The sequence below is a fragment of the Pseudoliparis swirei genome, chromosome 12 (genome assembly GCF_029220125.1).
Source record: "Pseudoliparis swirei isolate HS2019 ecotype Mariana Trench chromosome 12, NWPU_hadal_v1, whole genome shotgun sequence".
Lineage (NCBI taxonomy): Eukaryota > Metazoa > Chordata > Actinopteri > Perciformes > Liparidae > Pseudoliparis > Pseudoliparis swirei.
Genome location: NC_079399.1, coordinates 8,733,515 through 8,754,835, shown reverse-complemented (window position 1 = coordinate 8,754,835; position 21,321 = coordinate 8,733,515). Strand labels below are relative to the sequence as shown.

The window sequence follows — 21,321 nt, the reverse complement described above, 5'->3', positions numbered from 1 at the left end:
ATTACAGAAAAATACGACGTGCAATCTGCAACAGAGTTCCCTCTGATTGACGTCCGTGACGGTTTTCCTTAAAGCAAACTGGCGGGGGACTTGATGACTCTCAAGATAGAGAGTGACAATGCACGTCACCTCTCCGCCTCTCAACAGTCAGACGGGCCCATAAGCACATCCTCAGACGTGGCATTACACTGAGAGCAGGCACGTGCACAGACATTTTGGGGGGCAGGTGCTCAAACCAAAAAAAAGGGCACCCAATGCCCAAAAAAAATTCTGACAGAGTTGAAGCATAAGCAGCAATACACTGATGATGCTGTCCTCGACCTGCGTTTCCTCTGGGCAGCATCAGACCGCTAGCTTACATTTTCTTTATGAATAAAGATGAATTATTATATAGCAACAACAGTACAAGCGTTCTGATTGGCTAATGGGTCGTCATGCCAGCCACGTATCGCCCTCCTCGCTGGTCTGATACAGATCCGTATTGCCCTCTTACGTCATTTTCAAAATGAGCGATATTGATAGACATCAACAGCCAAGAGCAGTGGTCCTCAAACTAAGGCCCGCGGGCCGGATACGGCCCGGCCTAGGTCTTATGATTTTTTTTTCAGTCTGGCCATGCAAATCCTAGACTAGCCCCTGTTGAATAGAACGGAATAAGAATTCTCTCTCTCTTTCTCTTTTCTCTCTTCTCTCTCTCTCTTTTCTCTTGAATTCTCTCTCTCCCTCTCTCTTCTCTTCTCTCTCTCTCTCTCTATTCTCTAAACATAACTAACGTCAGTTAAACAGCTGGACGAGGCTTTGAAATCACAGAGTTTTTGTTTGTTTATTTTTTTAGGAAACGACGGACCAGTTGTGACGTCATGTTTTCAGCAGCGCTAATGTTGTGGTTGATTTATCACAAAACAACGTCAGGGGACAAACACCGTCATGACCTGTTGGTCTGGTGCTGCGGGTCAGAGAAGGAGGTGCACCCGTTCGGTGGCGCGAGGAGCACTGCGCGGAGGAGGAAGTGGAGGAGGAGGAGGAGGAGGAGGAGGAGGAGGGGCGCGGCGGGGGGAGGGAGAGGAGGGGGGGCTCGTGAGCGGCGCGGGGCGGGTCTAGGCGAAATTCTCACAATAACTCAAATAAATGCCCCGTCGGATATTAAAACACATTTGGGGGGACTTGATGACAGAAAGAGTAACTTTTATTCTTAAATACGGATGAATAAAAAAAACGTGTCTCCAGCAAAAAGGGCACTTTACTCATCCAGGGCAAAAGGGCTGGTGCTTGAGCACCACTAGGGCTCTATCTGTGCACGTGCCTGACTGAGAGGGTATGACCCACGACTCTGCGCCCTTCAGATGGGAGCCGGCAGGATTCACTGCTGCTGATTCTGGTTTTATATATAGACACACAAAAACAACACGTTTAAGCTCTTTGTTGAGACAGGAGTGGAGATTTCTAAATCTTCAAACATGCTGAATCTATAGACTCATGTTGTTTGGTAAATTGTAAATATACAGGTACTCATTTGATTGGATGCAAGCAATCTGATAAAAGAAAGCGACTATATTATCTATAACTGTATTCGTGAAGCCACGCAGTCGTCACTCAATGCACTCAAACGACTGCTTTGTATTTTGTGTCCCGCAGATAGCCGACCTCACAACCAGCCCGGTTGGATATTGGTGGTTTTATTCGTAATTCTGTCTGCAGTGACATCAGATAAAAACGGTGACTCAGCCACCAACCAATACCGTCTGGGGCTTGATGGTACATAGTGAGAGTGTCGTTTCGGTCGTTTTAAGAGGAAGCTGTGTGTGAGTGGGTTGTGTGTCTGTCTGTGAATGTGACAGGTCCCTTTGCAGATTGTCCGATTCAACAGTCTTATTCAGCTTATAATTAGCCTCATCATGCCTCTTCTTTTTTTTTATAGATTGATTTTTTTATAGTTACTTTGCACCTATTGTGGAGCGCTGCACCGAGCTGCTGTGTACACAAAACACTCCACTGATTAGTAAGAGGGTATTGATTTTGTAAATACTGTCCACCTTGTCAGATTGTTACACCCATTTCCTAGCTTTATAGCTAGTGGAACCTAGCATCTGTATTAACGACCTCAGCTCAATAGGACTGGAGAAACATGAAGGGCATGGGGGGCTCTTTGAAATGCAATCAATACTCACCAATAGCTGTCTCGTAAAGCGATACAAGTAATGGTACAACATGCATTTTTGCACTTTCTCACCGACAGTGCGATTGGAAGAGTGGTGCCACTCTTATGCCAATTATCTTAGCCGAGCTTAAACAGCGGGAGCCTGGCTCCATCCAGAGTTACAAGACCACGCAAGTGGATCTGTAAACTACGAGTTCCTTGGGCTGAATCCTCATTTCAGTTTTAGGGCTGTGAAACTGGCCTTGTTCAGCCTTCTGTATGGTAATGCGTGAAGACATTGTCCAATATTTTTTCCCATTGAGAATTTTTAGTGTGGACAAAAGCTGCGGTATATTGTTTGTTTCATCTATACACAAGAAAACCCAATGTGTGGTCTTTTGAGGACTTTGTCAGAGAGAGGTCTGCACATGAAGAGTAAGTAACAGACCAGACAGATAAGAAAGAAGTCTGACTTAATACAGGTGACAAAGACAAGTTTCATAATCCACAAATTAAAAATGTGTTGGATGATGTGTATTTGTCGTTCACAAATGTATTTTCCAATCCTCAGAACCCAAATGCCAACAAGGGTCCACAGAAGATTGAATATTTTGCTCAAAATAGGTCCAGGTCCAGGTCCAGGTCCAGGAACAGGGCAAACTATCACAGGGACAGGAAATGCAGGGAAACAGATGACACGATAGACAGGGACTTCAAAATAAGACACAAAAACTCTGGATTATGACACTTTATTGTTGGAACTATTTCTTGGCTAAGGCCCAAAGTTGTCCTATGTTGTTTTCTTGAGGTCATGAGGTCATCGACGTGGAGGTGAAACTTAAAAGACATCCGCGTTGCTCAGAGAATCAGACTGCACTTACACAAGGCTAGATAATTACGGCGGCGGGTATTATTGACATGCTATGCTTTAAATGCTGCTGCCACAGAGAATTGTAGGATGTAATTGTCCTTAATTATGCCCGTGGGAGATTTTTGAAAAGCACCAGTGAAATTGTTTTCAGAGATTAGATAAACTCATATTATTTTGTATTTAACTGTAAAGAAGGAGACAAGATTCAAATCAGTTGATGTCACAAGTTGGATATTCAGCTCTGCTTCTTCTAAAACAAAATATACATACATTAAACAAGCCCCTCATTATAATCGACCTTTTCCATCACACAACAAAACCAAGTCTGAAAGTCAACCTGATGGGAAGGACCGACTCTACAACCCAAAGGGGAAGGTTTGAAACTGGAACCTTTCCCTCAGTATAACAACCTTTTTCGGGCGGCTCCAGGGTTTTGCAGATATCCTTTCACTCTGAGAGGATGAATGACATCCTGACCTTCAATACTTCAATGCTCTCTGCGGAGCATAAATACATATAGTTAGAAAAAGTGTCATGAAAGAAACCACACAATTTTACTCTTAACATGCCTTGAATATTTTCGGTATGCTGAAATTATACTTAAACGGTCTCAAGATAAAGTATTGCCTTTATGATACACTCCAATCAGAGTTTATAGCATATTCACCTCAAAATCTAGCAGATATTAACCTGAAGCTACTCTGAGAGGCTGCGCAGCAGGGGGTCTTTGCCCGATGCATTTAAGTTGTCTTCACACACGGTCTGGATAGATTTCTACTCCCTAACACACTTTTGTGATTTGACAGCACGGCACAGATGTCGGGGTACTTCAGTGCCCTTGAAATGTATTGGGAACGTGCTTTTGGGTGCGATACCAATATCTCTTTGAAATAGGTTCAAGGAAAGTTTACCAATAATCGTCACAAGGAAAAAGTTAAGCTGAAAATAAAGAATCAAACATCTCTCATTATAGCAGGTAGATGAAATCAAGCATTCCGATTGGATGAGAGTGAGTAATGGGGTGTACTTTATTGAGCCGTAATGTTCTGTAGTACCTGAGTGTTCCATATCAGTGTGCACTCAAAAATAACAGGTACATTTTGCACAGGTACATTTTGCGCAGCCGTTAGTTGTCATTTCAACTTTGATAATTACTAAACATGCTTTGTGTGAACTTTTATATTTTGCGTAGTCATTTCACAAAGGGGGCGGGCACAAACATTTACACCAATCACTGCCTGCGTAGCCCCTTGGCGCAAACTCTTTCTAATGCTGCATGGTTGGAAGCAAGAGAAATCCTGTCAGTGAGTGGACATGAAACCCAAAGCTCCCTTAAAAGCTACTGGGCACCGAATCTAAATGAAAGACAGCGTTGGAGTAATATCCTCGCTGGAGAAGGCAACCAACACCGAGCCACCGGCAAAGAGAGCGAGAGTGGTCGGAAGCGATATCATCAGAGATGAAGGGGATATCAGAAATGTTTTGCACGGATGCATAATTAATGGAGATATCCAAATCAACATGAACACACGTTCATGTTTGAATTAAATATTATTGTATTGCAAATGTCCAATTGTCATTTTTTGTTTTTTTCATTAAAAGATGGTGCGAGAACGAGCTAGGCTAACGAACGTGATGTTCCCAATGCTGTTTCTCTGTTGCATAGCAACAGCCCCACACACAGGGACTATTTTTTCTAGGCAATTGAAATACGATAAAAACAACGTTGGATGCTGAAAGGCAGCTTACTATTTACTTACTATTTATAATGTCGCAGGCAACTGTATTATTAAAGCAATAAAGTACTGGAGTTATTAATGTCCTGTTCAAGGGTTGAACTAACCCTGCACTAAATGTCGTGGCTTTCAGCTTTGTTTGGGATTCATGACCCACAACGTTACTGTTTTGGTTCATCATAGTTATTTTATCAGCGTTGTATGTAGCCCCTGCTGGCAGCTGTTTGAAGCAATAAGTTGTCCTTCTGTCCGCGACTTGCTTTAGGACCAAAACACTGAGTTGATGAACACAGTGGAGCATCTAGTACCAGAGACATGTTAGCATCTGGAGATAAGGCCTTCACACACTTTTGTTATGTTATTCATTTTTCAAATTGTTGTTTTTGTTATGAGTACTTTCCTACAGAGCATTAATATTATTTAGCTAAAAAACAGTCATTTTCTTTCGGAAAAAAGTCGATTTCTCTGAGCCTTCACACCACGAATAAAGGCCTCACTCTTCTACTCCTTACACTACTGTTGATACAGATAATTACCATCAATTTGTTTGACCTTTTAAGATTTTTTGGTTAAGTAATTACTTTATTTTTTGGTTAATCACTTTATTTGTTAGCATACCCGTGTGTCTCCTGTTTCTTTTGCCCCAGTCTCACTGCTGGGCTGTGACACTGTTGAGTCTCAGCAGAGAGCCGTCAAAGCTGGTGGGGAGGTCACTGAGTCACGACAGTCAAAGCAGTTGTCACTGTTCATATTTCTTCCTCCACATCTGCCAACTAGGAGTTGAGCAGATGTCCTTTGTCTGGAAGGTAACATACTAAATGATGAGAGTGCCTGCATGTTCTGAACATTACTGATGGGATTCTGTCTGTAATGTTGTATACTGAGAGCAGCTGCACATCATATTTCCAAATTCCCCTCCAAAAGTGAAGTACATGAAATAAGCAAGTTCTTCTCTGCTTCTGCAGTAGGTCTATTTACAGCTGTTTGGGTTCTGTTTTTTCCCAAAACCACAAAGACGGTTCAAAAGTGTCCTCATCCATTCCGCCATGTTGACGCAGCCTTGGATAATTGAAAAGGCTATTGTATCCTGTTCTTTCCACTTCCTTACTTCACAGTAGAGTTAATTGTAGGTATCCCTTGGACATACCTCCCCAGACCTTGTTTGTACTGGTGAACAGAAATAAGACATGTTCATAAGAGCAACTGTTCCAGAGGGATTCATGAGCATCCATGCACAAGAGAAACCAATCACTGAGGCCAAATGAGGAAGCGGCTTTAAATCCATCTTCCTACGCAGAACATTCAAGCATGAATAAACTCCTGTAACTTTGATTGGTTTGCAAAAAGGTTCAGCCTGCTGGGACATTTGAAATAGATGTAGGCCTCTTGGGAAACAACAAGCAAAAGGCTAGCATGTTACAAAAGCACAACAAACCCAATGTTTTAAATGTGAAGTTTCCAAAAAGATCACAGCATTTTCATTGCAGGAGATGGGAGCTGAATGTGATGTATTTTTTATTCAGAAACATCTCAATTCAACATATCCAACATCATAAGATCTTAGGTCCTCAGCTTTTAGTGATCATCTGTGTTGTTGATGTTGTTGTTGTTGTTGTTTTTGTGAATGAGCAGGGCTCTCATGAGCGATAAAGACCTAAGATGGAAGAGGGAAGAAGATCAATCACACCGCCAGACAATTATTGACAAGAGTCTGAAGAGCTTTAATGAGCCATTAATTCAATAGATGCACAAGCAACCCATTGACAAAACTGTGGTTTCATTCACAACTGCAATTCATTAAATACTCTAGACATCCTAACTTAAAATGCTTCATAAAAAGAAAACTGTTACACAACACACTGATTTATGTCAGGAAAGGGTAAATGACCTGCATACACAATATGTGCTGCAGATACATTGTGCTGCGCATACACAAGCAGCTGCATGCAGGACTGTAAATGATAGGAAGCAAAACAGATATACTACAGTACTATTACTATTACTTATTGATTTGGAAGGAAACCTTTCAGTGATGTGAAATGTTAACAAATAGCTAACCAATGTATAACCAATTGGGATAATGGTGTACGACCAATGGGAAGCAGATAACTTAAAATCCGACATCACAGTAAAGTCACAATATAATCATCAGGCCGACTGCAACAGACAGAAACAAGTTTCATAAATAATAGTTGTTGATTCTTTCAGCCACATCCACTCAAATATATGAGATAAATGAAGACTAAACCGAGGGAAGGAGATCTCACACATGAGTTGACTCAAGATGCCAGTCCAGCTCTGTAAACAGGAAAGAGAGGGAAGTGACCAGCGAGGGAGAGCATCCAGAGATGGCATCAACAAGTACTATTTCTTTATTTTAATGTGTTTCCCACATAAGATGATGTGTAAATCTTTCTCTGGAATGTTTTCTGTTTTCTCTGAATGATCAAATGGACGTAATTTGAAAAGGCAGTTGACTCTCCAGTTCACCTCAGCTCTCTGGAGTATTTTAGCAACTTTTAGCAAGTAGTTTTGTTTTTAACAAAGTTTTAATTCACACTAATCAACCTCATTTCAGCCGCAGCAGGCAGGTGTATTTTGTGACAAAGCCCTGATAAACCCACTCTAGATTACTTGGCTATCATCAAACAGCAGACAGAAAAAGTCAGAGACTCAAGGTGGTGAACATTTAGCTGCTAAAGACACTGATAAGATAGAATGAAAAGTAGAGTGATTATTGAACTTCTGCTCCATTCATGCAACAGCAACAGAATTGGAATAACCAAAAAACCTCCTTTTATATCAACTTTTAAATCTTCATACATTATTAAAAGATGGTTACCACAACTGCTCTAGCCTTTTGATCCCATATTTCGAATAAAGTATCTACTTTTGTGTCGTATATCTAGAGCGGTTAAAAAGTTGTTTCAGCAAGTTAAAGGTATTGCCGATATTAGAAATGCGTGATATCTCTGACTTATAAGTCATAGGTGAAAGATTTTAATGACTCAATTGTGCGTAATACAGTTTTCTGCCAGGTGGGTAGAAACATAACTCGAGATGCTATTGCTCTCGATTTGCTGGATGTAATCGTCTCCTAAAACGTTCACATTCATGACGTGTTAGTATTTCATGTTCTATTGCCCTAAACTAGCCAGAGAAAATAAATATCACAAATATTGCTTTTTAAGATGAATTCAGAGAGTTTGGAATAAGCTTTTGGGATATTGACAGAAGGCGACTCCATCAAGTCTTAGAGGTACTGGCAGAGCATTGTTTAAGTGTGTAGTTGTTATCTAACGTGGCTCCTCACTGCTCCCACACTTACAATCGTCCATGTAATGAGAAACTAGATATGTTGCCTGAGTACTATAGAATATAAATGTGGTTACATAAGCACATTGAGATGACAGGCTCAGAATAAAAGTTATATTCATGCACCTCACACAAAGCCTTTATTATTAAAAGCAACATGCCACTTGACATAAGCTGACATAACAAACATTCCAGCTTTCCCTGCAGTCTCAGCCCAGAACACGTCGATTCACAGGGGGATGCAAAAAAAGCAATACGGTGCTAAGTATTGAGATGCTGACTTTTAAAGACGATATTCTGCATAACAGCAAAAAGCCACATTAGAAAAGATGACTTTAGTAGGAGTAAGAGGTGTTGTGAGGACAGAACAGAAACGTTAGTTAAGCTCTCTCTTACAAACTGAGGCCAATCAGAAACTGTGGGAAACTAAATCCATGCAGCTCAGCAGGCTAGCTAATCATTAATGAACTACATTAGGCCAACACAGATGCCCACTCAGAGCCCTCAGACATTAGAGTCAGAGCAAAGCAAAGAGCAAACAGCAGACTCTGAACACAGGTGCCACCAATAATTAATCAACACAGGTGTAAACCCTGAGTCTAATTAACTCAAGGCTGCTCAGCAGAGAGACGACAACCAGAAAAAACATCTAGTGAGAAAACATAAAGGAAAAGAAAGTGGACCAGGCTCGACTGTGGCACAAATGTTCTGCTTCACCTGGTGGTCTAAACCAAGCCTCGGGCAAGTCGATCCTCTCACACTGGGCTCAGCAGACAATTTACTCACACACACATGGAGATTTTGAAAAAGTCAGAATTAGAAACCATCCAACCCTTTGAAAAGGTTTTATTGTATATCCAGAGTCCCTTTTGGCTGGTTCAATGACCAACAAGGATTATATGTGAAAGAAGCTATGATAACAGCTAATGTGAGATATGATAACAAATGTTGAAACATACACATACTGCGATACTGTTTGATATAATGTCATGTTTGGTTTCAGAACTGAGTAGAAGTGTACACAGAAAATAAATAATAATACAAACCTCAAAATAGACTTTTTACACTTGGCTAAAGAGGAAGGTTCGTGTAACAATAAAAAAACAAATGTGACGTTATTATAAATTAATATAAATTATCACACTGGATGACACCTTTCTTTATTTTAACAAACCTGGGAACCTTAGTTTAATTTGTGTCACTCCACCATACACCAGCCTGGTGCTGCACATAAAGAGGAAATGTGTAGTAATCTTAGGATGAAAATAGCCCCCAACAAATACACAATTTAATCCAGCATGATTAATATTCACTTAAAATTAGAACGCTCAGTTGTTTAGGGAAATTACTTAGACTTTTTTTTTTCAAACATGAATTATGACCCGTTTTTTAAAGCTGTAGGAACGAACATCCTTTTAGGGTGATTGTCTCAGAGTAGAGAACTCTGAAAATATTGAGAACAGGATGAACACAGTATAGCTGCATTTCCATTAATTCTTCAGGCGACTTTTTAAATGTTTTTAAAAAATGAATGTAAATTAGTCACGTCTCCATCAACTGTTTGGAGAGAACCCCGGCTACAGCTTAGTTTCTTCAGAAGTTGGCGGTTAAGGGTTGCATGGCCGTAATCCGCCAGTAAACAGAGCAGCTCAGCTATATCATAACCCAGTTATGAGAAGAAAATGGGGAGAAATCTTCAGGAATTTGTGCAAATTTGTGCAAATAGTTTCTTCTATATGCGCTAAGTATAGGCCATGTTTCATGATTTTTGCACATTATGGGAATATCCGAAAAGAAGTCGAAAGTAGAAACAGTTGTTAGGTCATGTGACTTGAATTTTTGCAGTTTCAGAATTTATTCGGCAAAGGAGTTTCCTTAATCCATTTAGCGCATCAAATGCAAAGAACACCTCAAGCGAGAGAAAAAACATTATTTTCTCAATTGAGGAAGTTCTATAATATTTTGCCGTTTCTATCTTTTCATAATGTAATATGATGACTGCAAGAAATATGTAGAATAACACAGCTTGATCCTTTAATCGTGTTTCTATCATTTGCTGTAACATGCACTGCAGCTGAGAAACACACGTTGGTCCTACACATTTTCTTTGATTGTAATTCAACGGTGGAAAAGTATATGAAAAAAAACTCCAGCATAAAATAGCACTTTTATTTACTAAAGTAGAAATTGTTGATATGCTATATGGTCTTTTCAAGATACAATCATGGCGCTTGAAAACAATCTTCATTCATAAAGGGGACAGATTATCCCAAAACAAAGGGGAAAAAAATAATTGAGAAAGTGACAGTTTACAATAAAAAAAACTTCTTCAACAACATTAAAGCATTTGCTAACTTTGCTAAAAGCAATTACGATCCAAAAGAACAATACTCATTTGAGTACAAGACATCAGTAAATGCTCGGTAAGAGCTGTATTGATTGCACAATTTGACTCAGCAAGCACATGGATGTTTTTTATTCTAATCAGTGAAGGGTGTGATGTGAACAATGTTCATAACACTTCTTCACCATGCACCAAATCTCCCTGCACTGAATTTGGAAACAGAATGTCCAAACAATGTGTCACGACACGTTCATATATTTTTTGGCGCGTTGTCACTCAGAGGATGTGTCGCTATGACAACGGAGACGTTTTAATGAACGTTTGGAAAAAGGTGAAGCCCTGCAGTTCCACTCTAATTTAATGATCAAATTAGAATGAAGTTAAAGTGATGTTTTGGCTTGAACTGAGGGGATTCTGAAATAGCATCTCGTGTCCTTTCATCCTTTAACCTCAGAAGTCACGATCCCAGCCAGAGAACTCCTCCTCCGCCTTCGTCTGATCAAGAGGGAAACGATCAAAGTTGATGTAGCAGGGGCCCTGATGGAGGAAAAAGTAATAGTTTATTGAAAATTGTGGATACCTTTAAGACACGTGCACAGTCCTGCTGTCGATCCGTGACCTATTAATAGTCGTGTGTCCCTCCCTGCATGTTTATGTAAATAGGTCTGAAGTCAAATCCCCTGAATAATATAATAATATATTTCAAATTATTAAGGAATACTGATGATTTGAAAACAGATTTGAAAGGGATTTAAAATTTCTTATAGAATGTCTTCCACACAGTGAACCAGCTTTGTTCTTTGTTATTTGATATTTTTCTTTGTTCTTTGTTCTTTTTTTCTATTTCCTTTAAGCCAAAGGCATAAGCCACTGTTCACGTAACAGTAAAAAATAAAACGAACTCCCCTCTAGGTTTGACTTGCCTTGCGTATGAGCCGCACTGTGGGGGCGTCGAGCTGACCCACCCGCAGCTTGTGCCAGTTCATACTGCCGAACCACCTGAACAGAGAGAGAGTGAGAAAGCCAATCATCAGACAAGAAGATAAGAAGATATACAAAAGGTGTATTACATGCATGCTGTTGTCTAACAGCCACACACGTCACACTGTTACCTGTGATGCCGGACATCTTTGATTCCATTCTTGGTGTTTCCTAACCTCTGACCCGGCCGAGGTCTGCAATTAGAAACGCAATACATCATGCAGGCAGACGACAATCACATCTTATTTTATTCATTCCACTATTTAAGACATTTGCATTCAAAACAGTCACAAACAACACAAGTGCATATTGAGATTCGTCAGTGTATTCATATGTAGTTATGATCTATAATTCACGCTCTACTCTGGGAGTAACTGTATCTTCTACTATAACCCCGATTATTTTACCATAAATATGACATGATCCAACTTCAATTTTAAGAAAATGTTATTCAGGCAATACATTAAGCTCATTTTAAATATGTCATACTCGAGCATTATCAGCACATAAAACTGCAATCAAGATATTCTCCTCACCTGCACATCTTGCTGATAATAGACTTGGCTGACTCACTCATGTACGGTGGGTACTTGAGCACCCCGTCCAAAATTTTGGCATAAATCTTCTGAGGCTCGGAACTTGAAAATGGAGGGCTGACAAGTTGAAGAAGAAAAACAAGAGAAGTGTGATGTTTTGCAATTTTTCAACAATCTCATGTAAAATAAAATAAAAAAACATCTAGTTTCTGCTGGCAAACCTGAACTGACACCTGCAGATACCGGATAGTGCAGAAGTCAGTCACATTTCTCTACTGCCATCTACTGGTGAACATGAGTGTGACTCTGGTGATATCAAATCATTCTTTTGCTTCGAAATTTTAGGCCATTTATTAATAAGTGCCTGTCAGTTATAAACCTTACATGATAGAATAAATGCTTTCTTCCAAATACGAGCAGGTGTATACGTCTTACCTTCCCACCAATAGCTCATAAATCAGGACGCCAAGGGACCAAAAGTCCACCGCAAAGTCATGCCCCTGGTTCTTGATGATCTCTGGGGCCATGTACTCGGGAGTACCCACAAATGAATAGGTTTTCTCTCCACGCACCAACTCCTTCGAAAAACCAAAGTCCACCTGCAGAGACACACACACACGCACACACATGCACACACACGACATGTGAAAACAGGAGTGATCTTAAAGAGTTCAGATCTAGACCCACACACACAGATGAGGACTCACCAGTTTGACGTAGCCCTTTATGTCCAGCATCAGGTTCTCGGGCTTCAGGTCTCTATACATGATGTTCTTCTTATGGAGGTAGGCGTAGGCCTCCACCACGCAGGCCGTGCAGAACACCGCGATGGGCTCGTCAAAACGCCCCCTAAAATCACAGACACGGAAGACTCTCCAACAACTTCCTCCCCTGCTCGCTTTAATGTGCTTTCAAACTAACGTATGACCCTCCATCACTCTCTGTTGTTGATATATATATGTTTCATTGTTGTCATTATACACTGTATTGCTGTGGATAAAAGCATCAGCCGTATTCATGTGTGCAGCTGGAGTGTCTTCATTCTGAGTGTTGATCTCAAGATGTAATAATAGCAATAAATTGTGTTGCCCATTTTGCAGAATTTTTTTATTTCTCTCATAATATGTTACTGGTTTACACTGAGGGGAATTGCACCCCAATAATAATAATAGTAATAATAATAATAATAACTAGAATGGGCACTCGGTAGAGCACATACCTTCGCATATCACAAGATTGGGCATTGAATTATGAACATTTTGGCATTAGTTGCATGCCAATTAGACAAAAATGTATCGTGCTATGGTAAAAAAAAGATGTTGACCTTTCCATGACCTTGACCTTGACCTTTGACCCGATTGATCCCAAAATCTAATCAAATGGTCCCCGGATAATAACCAATCATCCCACCAAATGTCATGCGATTAAAGAAGATTTTGACCTGTTCATGACCTTTGACCTTGAACTTTGACCCGATCGATCCCAAAATCTAATCAACTGGTCCCCGGATAATAACCAATCATCCCACCAAATGTTATGCGATTCGGTTCAATACTTTTTGAGTTTTGCGAATAACACGCATACAAATAAATAAATAAATACACGGCGATCAAAACATAACCTTCCGCATTTTCAATGCGAAGGTAATAATAATACAAATAATAATCTGCTTGAAAAAACATCTAAATGAGGAAATGAGTTGTTTGTGTTTTCTCACACTTCTTTGAGTTTAGTCCAGATCTCTCCTCCCACACAGAACTCCATGACCATGTAGATGTATCGTGTGTCTTTAAAAGCAGCATTAAGCCTGCAGAGAGAGAGAGAGAGAGAGATTACAGACCTCCAAGTGATCTGTTGTCATTAACTGATGGCGGCTGTGTGTCTGGTCGTAGGTACCTGACGATGAAGTCGCACTGGACGGCTTTAAGGATCTTTTTCTCAAACAACATGTGCTCCTCCTGTCTCTTGGCAACAATGTGCCTCTTGCTGACTCGCTTCATCGCGTAAAATGTCCCATGAGTCACAGTGGTCATCTTAAAATGAGCAAAAAACAATGATCATCACAACTATTAGTGTGGGTATATACAGTATATATATAAAATATAAATAACACAAGGAAGGTCTGTTTATTAACAGGACATATGAGATTCAGCCCCTCTCTCCATCCCAGTGATTGTCATACAGTTTTCTAGCTCCAGTCTCACTTCCTGTCACAGGGATTTATTCTAGAAAAACAACAGTCCCACGGTGGTTTTGTATGAGAGCACTAATGCATTTAAACATTGCAGTACATTAAACAATGCTTACACAAGACAAACACACTCACCAGCTCAACGCGCCCAAACCCTCCGACTCCAAGCGTGACCGGATCTCCTTGGTAGCGACCCTCCTGGTACAGCACCGGGACCAGGTCCTTAAACTTCAGACTGGAGCCGGGACTGATCAACACAGACGGAGAACTTTATATAAACGCCATTGAACTTCAAGGGATCTCATTTATGTTTTTATGGAATCATCGTTTGACATCTTCTCAGTTTTATCTCCCACAACCACTCACCTGGGATTTTCTGGAGCTTGTGCCTCCTGTAGCACTTTGGAGCTGAAACCCAAATGAATCAGGACAGTCCATGAGGGCATTTACACTTCACACTGTTGTCACCAAGATTGAAGAAGATTCATGGTTATGAAAGGAGAACAGGTCTGCTGTACGTACTCGTCAAACAGCTCCAGGTGTTCTGTGGGAATTGTCTCTTCAAACACCCTAAAGCAAAGTTGTGTTGTTAGTGAAACTGCATCGATCCAGAAATTACACGACAAAAGGCAAAGCAGGGAGAAAACTACAGTGACAGAGAACAGATACGCTGGAGGAATTGTGTCGCGGATCCTTCCGCCTGACCCGAACAGCAGCATCTAGGACTCACTCCTTGTCGATGGAGAAGCAGGTGACCGGGCCGTCGGCGCTGCAGGTGGCCGTCCTCAAGACTTCCCTGCAGGAGGAGAAACATCGCACCAGTGAACTCAGAGAAACCGTCTGTCACGACTGTTCATATACAATTTAGTGCGTGTCAGCAATTTTAAGAAATTCTTGAAATTGATGACATCACGTTTAGTTTTTTTGTGTTTTTTGCTGCAACAGGACTCATTTATATGTGAATAAACTCTGGCACAAGTGAGGCTTTTCACTGCACATCCCCTAGTGACACGTGTATTAATTCATTCATATGTATGCTGCACATCTAAACAACCTCCCAATAGAACAATTACATCTTGATTAGAGGCAAAAATTGCTCGCTGCATGATATTTCATTTTTTTACATTAAAAAGCCAATATGTGTATAATCAAACTAATGAGTCTGTTATTAAACTGTAGTTTGCATATAATGTACTTGTTTTTTATGTCGTTTTTTTCCTGACAACAACCAGCCACAAGTTTGCTATAACTGATTTTCATATCAACAGCACATATACATATATCGCGATTTAACATTATTGAATAACAAATGTCACATTTAGAAGATAATTGTCAGAGAGTAACGTCAGAGATGACCGCATTCAAAAGAAGGTGTGCAGAGCGGTGGATGTTGCACAAGTCTGCAATGAATGCCCCAAGGCGTGTGTTGCCACGGTTACCGTATGAGTGCCTGTTCCCCGAAATGCTCCCCTTTCCCCATCCTACGAATCTGCTTCTGATGCCCATTCACGTTCTTGGTCACCAGGACCTGAGGGCGAGACACACGTGAGAGGCCGGAAGAGATAACCAGTGCATATGGATCCAGTATCATCCACACTGAGACTCAGATGTGAGTTGTTATCCACGGCACTACACCGTACCTCTCCTTTGAGGATGATGTAGAATGTGTTTCCTTCTGCTCCTTCTCGAACTATCGCATCTTTGTCCTGGTACTTCACCTAAAGAAGGAAAGACAAACAGGGTGTCCAGAGATATAGTCCACCAAGTGTCTTTCCAGGCTTCTGAGATTTAAAATATGCCAGCAACTAAAAAACTAAAACAACATCCTTGTATTTCACTTTATCAAATGTGTGTCAGTAGCTCCCCATAAGTGTATTTCTGCTTTGTTTTAACATGAGCAACAATCACTTGTAAAACACAAGCTGCAAGGTGGGACATCTCATACACACCTCCTCCATGGAGTCAAGTATTTTGGACAGCTGGACATCATTCAGGTCCTTCAGAGTATGAGACCTGCGATAGCGTAGAGAAAATGAAGCAGCAGAGATTTAAATAGTTATGACATGTTTATATCAGTAAAGCAGTTACTTTATGGCAGTTTGAAATCAAAGAGGATATTTCATTTCTATTCGCTGCAGATTTCACAAACGCACGTCTTCAGGAAGCCCATGAGCTGCTCTCGCTTCTTCTTGGACTTGTTGGTGATGATGGTCCTGTAGGTCTGTCGCTCCATGGACCACAGACGCACCGCTGTCTTTGCTGCAGCAAGTGGAAGTGATGAGTAAGACTGGTCAGTGTGTCGTTCCTATATTAGAAAAGGCTGTAATGGACTTCAATGAAAGACAATTGAAACCATCAGGATCAAGAGCTCACGCCACACAGCTTCTTCCCGTTGGCAGTCGGGCTCATGAACAGAGCCTGGTTCCCCCACTGACCCTCATGAACAGAGCCCGGTTCCCCCACTGACCCTCATCCACTGACCCTCATGAACAGAGCCTGGTTCCCCCACTGACCCTCATGAACAGAGCCTGGTTCCCCCACTGACCCTCATGAACAGAGCCTGGTTCCCCCACTGACCCTCATGAACAGAGCCCGGTTCCCCCACTGACCCTCATCCACTGACCCTCATGAACAGAGCCTGGTTCCCCCACTGACCCTCATGAACAGAGTCTGCTTCCCCCACTGACCCTCATGAACAGAGCCTGGTTCCCCCACTGACCCTCATCCACTGACCCTCATGAACAGAGCCTGGTTCCCCCACTGACCCTCATGAACAGAGCCTGGTTCCCCCACTGACCCTCATGAACAGAGCCCGGTGCCCCCACTGACCCTCATGAACAGAGCCCGGTTCCCCCACTGACCCTCATCCACTGACCGTCATGAACAGAGCCTGGTTCCCCCACTGACCCTCATGAACAGAGCCCGGTTCCCCCACTGACCCTCATGAACAGAGCCTGGTTCCCCCACTGACCCTCATGAACAGAGCCCGGTTCCCCCACTGACCCTCATCCACTGACCGTCATGAACAGAGCCGGTTCCCCACTGACCCTCATGAACAGAGCCGGTTCCCCACTTACCCTCATGAACAGAGCCCGGTTCCCCCACTTACCCTCATCCACTGACCGTCATGAACAGAGCCTGGTATCCCCACTGACCCTCATGAACAGACCACTGACCCTCATGAACAGAGCCCAGTTCCCCACTGTGCCCCATGAACAGAGCCACGTTCCCCACTGACCCTCATGAACAGAGCCGGTTCCCCATCCACTGACCCTCATGAACAGAGCCCGGTTCCCCCACTGACCCTCATGAACAGAGCCCGGTTCCCCCACTGACCCTCATCCACTGACCGTCATGAACAGAGCCTGGTTCCCCCACTGACCCTCATGAACAGAGCCCGGTTCCCCCACTGACCCTCATGAACAGAGCCCGGTTCCCCCACTGACCCTCATGAACAGAGCCTGGTTCCCCCACTGACCCTCATGAACAGAGCCGGGTCCCCACTGACCCTCATGACCAGAGCCGGGTCCCCCACTGACCCTCATGACCAGAGCCGGGTCCCCACTGACCCTCATGAACAGAGCCCGGTTCCCCCACTGACCCTCATGAACAGAGCCCGGTTCCCCCACTGACCCTCATCCACTGACCGTCATGAACAGAGCCTGGTTCCCCCACTGACCCTCATGAACAGAGCCCGGTTCCCCCACTGACCCTCATGAACAGAGCCTGGTTCCCCCACTGACTGACTCAGGACATGTATTTCCGGTCACTCCCCTGCACACCTCTTTTTACTTAATATTTAACATCTAATTGCACATATCACTTTAACACACACTTACAGTACCCTGTCTATCGCACTGTTATCTGTTTGTGCACTTTATTTTATCTTATACCATTGTAAATTGAATGTTTAAATTCTTGCACGATGTTGGCTGTTGATTCTTGTTGTTGTGTTTGTCAGTCTAATGTACACACCAGCCGCCAAGTCAAATTCGTTGTGTGTCTAACACATGTAGCAAATAAATGTTTCTGATTCTGAGTTCTGAGTTCTGAAAAGCACACACGCTACTTCTACCTATAGAATGACAATAAACCAATCTGCACGTCCTCCTCAGAGGCGTCGTCATGGGGACTGACCTTTGACTGTTGCGGTCCGTTTGCAGTTGTACAGGATGGCCAGCTCCCCGAACACATCCCCGGTGGTCAGGCTGCGGAGGCTTCGGCCCGCCTGAGTGACAACGAGCTCACCGGCTAAAAGGTGGAGGGAAAAGAAAGTTGCTTTATGGAGGAATATGTTTTTGATATTATTTATAATAGTCATATTGTATTAATTTTTTTGTTTAATAAGGGATTTGGCAAATCCAACTCATTAGAACTTTAAATAAAATCCTCCATCACATCCCGTCCCACTGGGCCGTGTCCCCACCTGCCACTATGTACATGCTGTCTCCCTCTGAGCCCTCTTTGATGACTTCCTGATCCGGTTTGAAGCTGGACTCCGATAGGAGGTCCACCATCATGGCGGTCTGCTCATCGTCGAGGCGGCTCAGGAAGTCATTCTTCTGGATGGCTTTGACAATCAGATTCGTGTCGCTGGTGACCGGAGGAGAGAGAAGTCGTCTTCAGCATCGATGAAATCTCAAGGAGCTCGCCACGCAACATGAACATGAGTATTTGCCAACACTGGACATTAGAAGCTCCTGTGCGGTCTCACATAAACGGGCTCTCCTGTCATCAGGAGGACGAGTTACCAACCTGACCATTTTCTTGACCCTGGTGCGTGTGATCTCCAGGGTCTTGGGGATCGGTTCAGAGGCGATGACAGCCGCACGGCTCCTTTTGACCTCCGGTTCAGTTTCATGACCGCTCTGAGAGGGACAATCTGAGGCAGACAAACAGTGAAAACGCACAGCGAGGGGTTACCTGTAAATGTCTGCAGCCGAATGTCGTATCAAAGGTCAACTCCTTCATGTCCCCGGTGCCCCCGGCCTCTTACCCAGACCATCATATTGACCGTGCAACTCCTGCAAAAGTTTTTCTTTCTCCTGCAGCCGATGCTCTACGGCGATAAAAGCAGATAAAAAACACACTTAATGTACAAAACATCGCAAGGAAGCTGTGCATGTGCATTTATATTCATATTCATGCACATTTATAAGACAAAAGAAATGTGTTATTAAAGAACTGTAAATGTGATACGTACTGAAAGGTACATTTTACAGCTGTCAGTGCTCTCCGGTGCCAACACACACCGCTAGAGGATGAGCTCATATCGGCAGATATGTGGGTGAGTGTGGTCTCAGAGGTGTTTATAGGTGTTTATAGGTGTTGCAGACATTGAGACTTGAGTCGTTGAGTCATAAAGATGCATTAAAGAGATACTGGTTCATGGTCTGTCCGTACTGAGTCCTCCATCCTGCACATAAGTGGTTATTTTATACTCTTTATGCTCACCTCACTCTACAACAGTGGCGCAACATCGCACTAAAGATTGCTACTGTATATCACAGCTGGACGTGGTCACAGCCAAGCTGGACCACACCCAACATCACAGCTGGGTGGGTGTGGTCCAGCTTGGTTACTCTTGATGAAATATAGTCAGAATTGTACTCACCCAGATCTTTGTTTTGCCTCTGCAGCTCGTGGTTTATCATGCATTGTTTTTCTAGCTGCTGCTTCAGCTCCTCGAGTTTCTTCTCCATGACTACAGGATGTAAAAAAGAACAATTTGAAGAAAAAAAAGGAAACGAAATACAAAAAAATAAAGATGATGAGGAATTGATGGAGGGAAGATAAACTGCAGCACGATCCGCGGTAAGCCTCCCAAACATGCTGTGTGCAGACTCACACACACACATAAACCCCCCTCTATTATATTTCAGCTGCATATGTCACAATACTGATGCCTTGCTGAACTCTAATGCGCTGCATGCACACAGCAAGAGCCCCGCTGAATAATGCAGGCTAATGAAGGACAGTCAACAGGGGCCATTCTGAACGCCGTCACACCCGGCCGGCTTGTGCCGAAGATCTGTTCACAGAAACTGTTCAAATAAATAAAAAAAACCTTCATCATTAGCTCACTCTTTGCAGACTGAATGCTATTTCCTACTCTCCCGGTTTGCTGCCTTCTGCGATAATGTCACGTAGTGTTCATGTTTGAGAGTGAAATAGAAACCTAGAAACAAATGAATGAGCGTTAACAATCAAATAGAAAAACCAGGTTTTAGCAGCAAAATCCTGAACACACACATCGGCGTCAGGAGGTGTGTGATCTGTTTGCCTCAGTGTGCTCGTCACGTGACCCCCTCATCAATTACCCGCGGCCTCACCCTGAACATTGGACAGCGCTGAGATTACATTGCGTTAAAGCGAATCATAAAGCCTCCGAGCCCATAGCCCATCAAACTGTGGTGGAAAAATAAAATGGCTCCTGATCGACACTATGAAATTGTTTCTTTGAAGTCCGTGCAGAAGGTGAGTTGAACAGGAACATTGGGTTCTTGAGAAAACCTCTTTATAGCCGTGGTCTATAAATAGGATGTAATATCTTCCATTACACCAATGATTCACCATCAACTGTCACGTGACGATGTTCTCCGGGACAGAAACACAACGCCGCTGCGGCGCCGGGTGTCAACAGGCCCGCGTTGCAGGACAGACAATGTGTGAGGCTGTGAAATGTTACAGGGAACGCAATGTCAGCCAAAAAGAAACGTGTAAATACATACGAGTCACATTATGCTCTGTGGTTGAGATTATTTGAAAGTTTGATCTGCAGTTTAAAGACTGCTGATTGGGATGAAACCCTTCAGAGCCTAGGTCAAGATGGAGAGTAAAAGAACCCCAGTGACCCACTGGTTGTGTACTGGCTGTTATCTTTCATTTATCCTTTTATTTAGTTGATGCAATGGCTACAATAATGCTGAGATATTTCTTTTACTATCTTTCATTGGAAGCAGAGATTCGCCCAGCAACTGGGAAATTGGCAGAGACAACTTTTTAAAAAATGAAAGGGGGATATTTCTGTCAGCTTGTCAGCTGCAAGCAACTTGATGTCTGGCTTCTCATCATTTTACTGACACAAGCAACACACTGTACACTCCACACTGCCTCATGAGGAATGCACGGCCAAGTGTAACTACAGCTGAGTCCTCCGAGGAGGCTCCGTAAAAGGGAACAGGAACTCATCTGCATGTGTGTTTAAGTT

The 21,321-nt window shown here is 42.6% G+C and overlaps 1 protein-coding gene across 2 annotated transcripts; it reads right to left on the bottom strand.

Moving 5' to 3' along the window:
* Window positions 1-10,226: 10,226 nt before the first annotated feature.
* Window positions 10,227-20,382, bottom strand: prkg3 (protein kinase cGMP-dependent 3). Of its 2 annotated transcripts, XM_056428349.1 has the most exons (22): window positions 20,196-20,382; window positions 19,726-19,815; window positions 19,108-19,170; window positions 18,867-18,993; window positions 18,538-18,704; window positions 18,249-18,362; window positions 16,265-16,370; window positions 16,061-16,124; window positions 15,752-15,829; window positions 15,551-15,639; window positions 14,842-14,907; window positions 14,634-14,681; window positions 14,478-14,519; window positions 14,247-14,358; window positions 13,817-13,953; window positions 13,638-13,727; window positions 12,628-12,769; window positions 12,356-12,519; window positions 11,921-12,037; window positions 11,516-11,578; window positions 11,327-11,402; window positions 10,227-10,940 (listed from the first exon to the last, which is right to left on the bottom strand). In XM_056428349.1, the coding sequence occupies exons 2-22, from the start codon at window positions 19,811-19,813 to the stop codon at window positions 10,854-10,856; spliced, it is 2,040 nt and encodes a 679-aa protein (XP_056284324.1). In that variant the 5' UTR covers window positions 19,814-19,815; window positions 20,196-20,382; the 3' UTR covers window positions 10,227-10,853. The 2 variants fall into 2 exon arrangements, with proteins under 2 accessions (XP_056284324.1, XP_056284323.1); XM_056428348.1 differs by lacking the exon at window positions 20,196-20,382 and having other exon boundaries at window positions 19,726-20,014.
* Between the last annotated feature and the right edge of the window lie 939 nt (window positions 20,383-21,321).

What these genes read in the sequence shown, in the direction of transcription:
- prkg3 (XM_056428348.1), bottom strand. Translation starts at nt 19,999, where the DNA reads ATGCAGCTGAAATATAATAGAGGGGGGTTTATGTGTGTGTGTGAGTCT. An exon ending in CGGTCAATATGATGGTCTGG is followed by an intron (nt 18,994 to 19,107) that starts GTAAGAGGCCGG and finishes TGTCTGCCTCAG; the next exon opens with ATTGTCCCTCTCAGAGCGGT. An exon ending in ACATCATCCTCAAAGGAGAG is followed by an intron (nt 15,640 to 15,751) that starts GTACGGTGTAGT and finishes TCTCGCCCTCAG; the next exon opens with GTCCTGGTGACCAAGAACGT.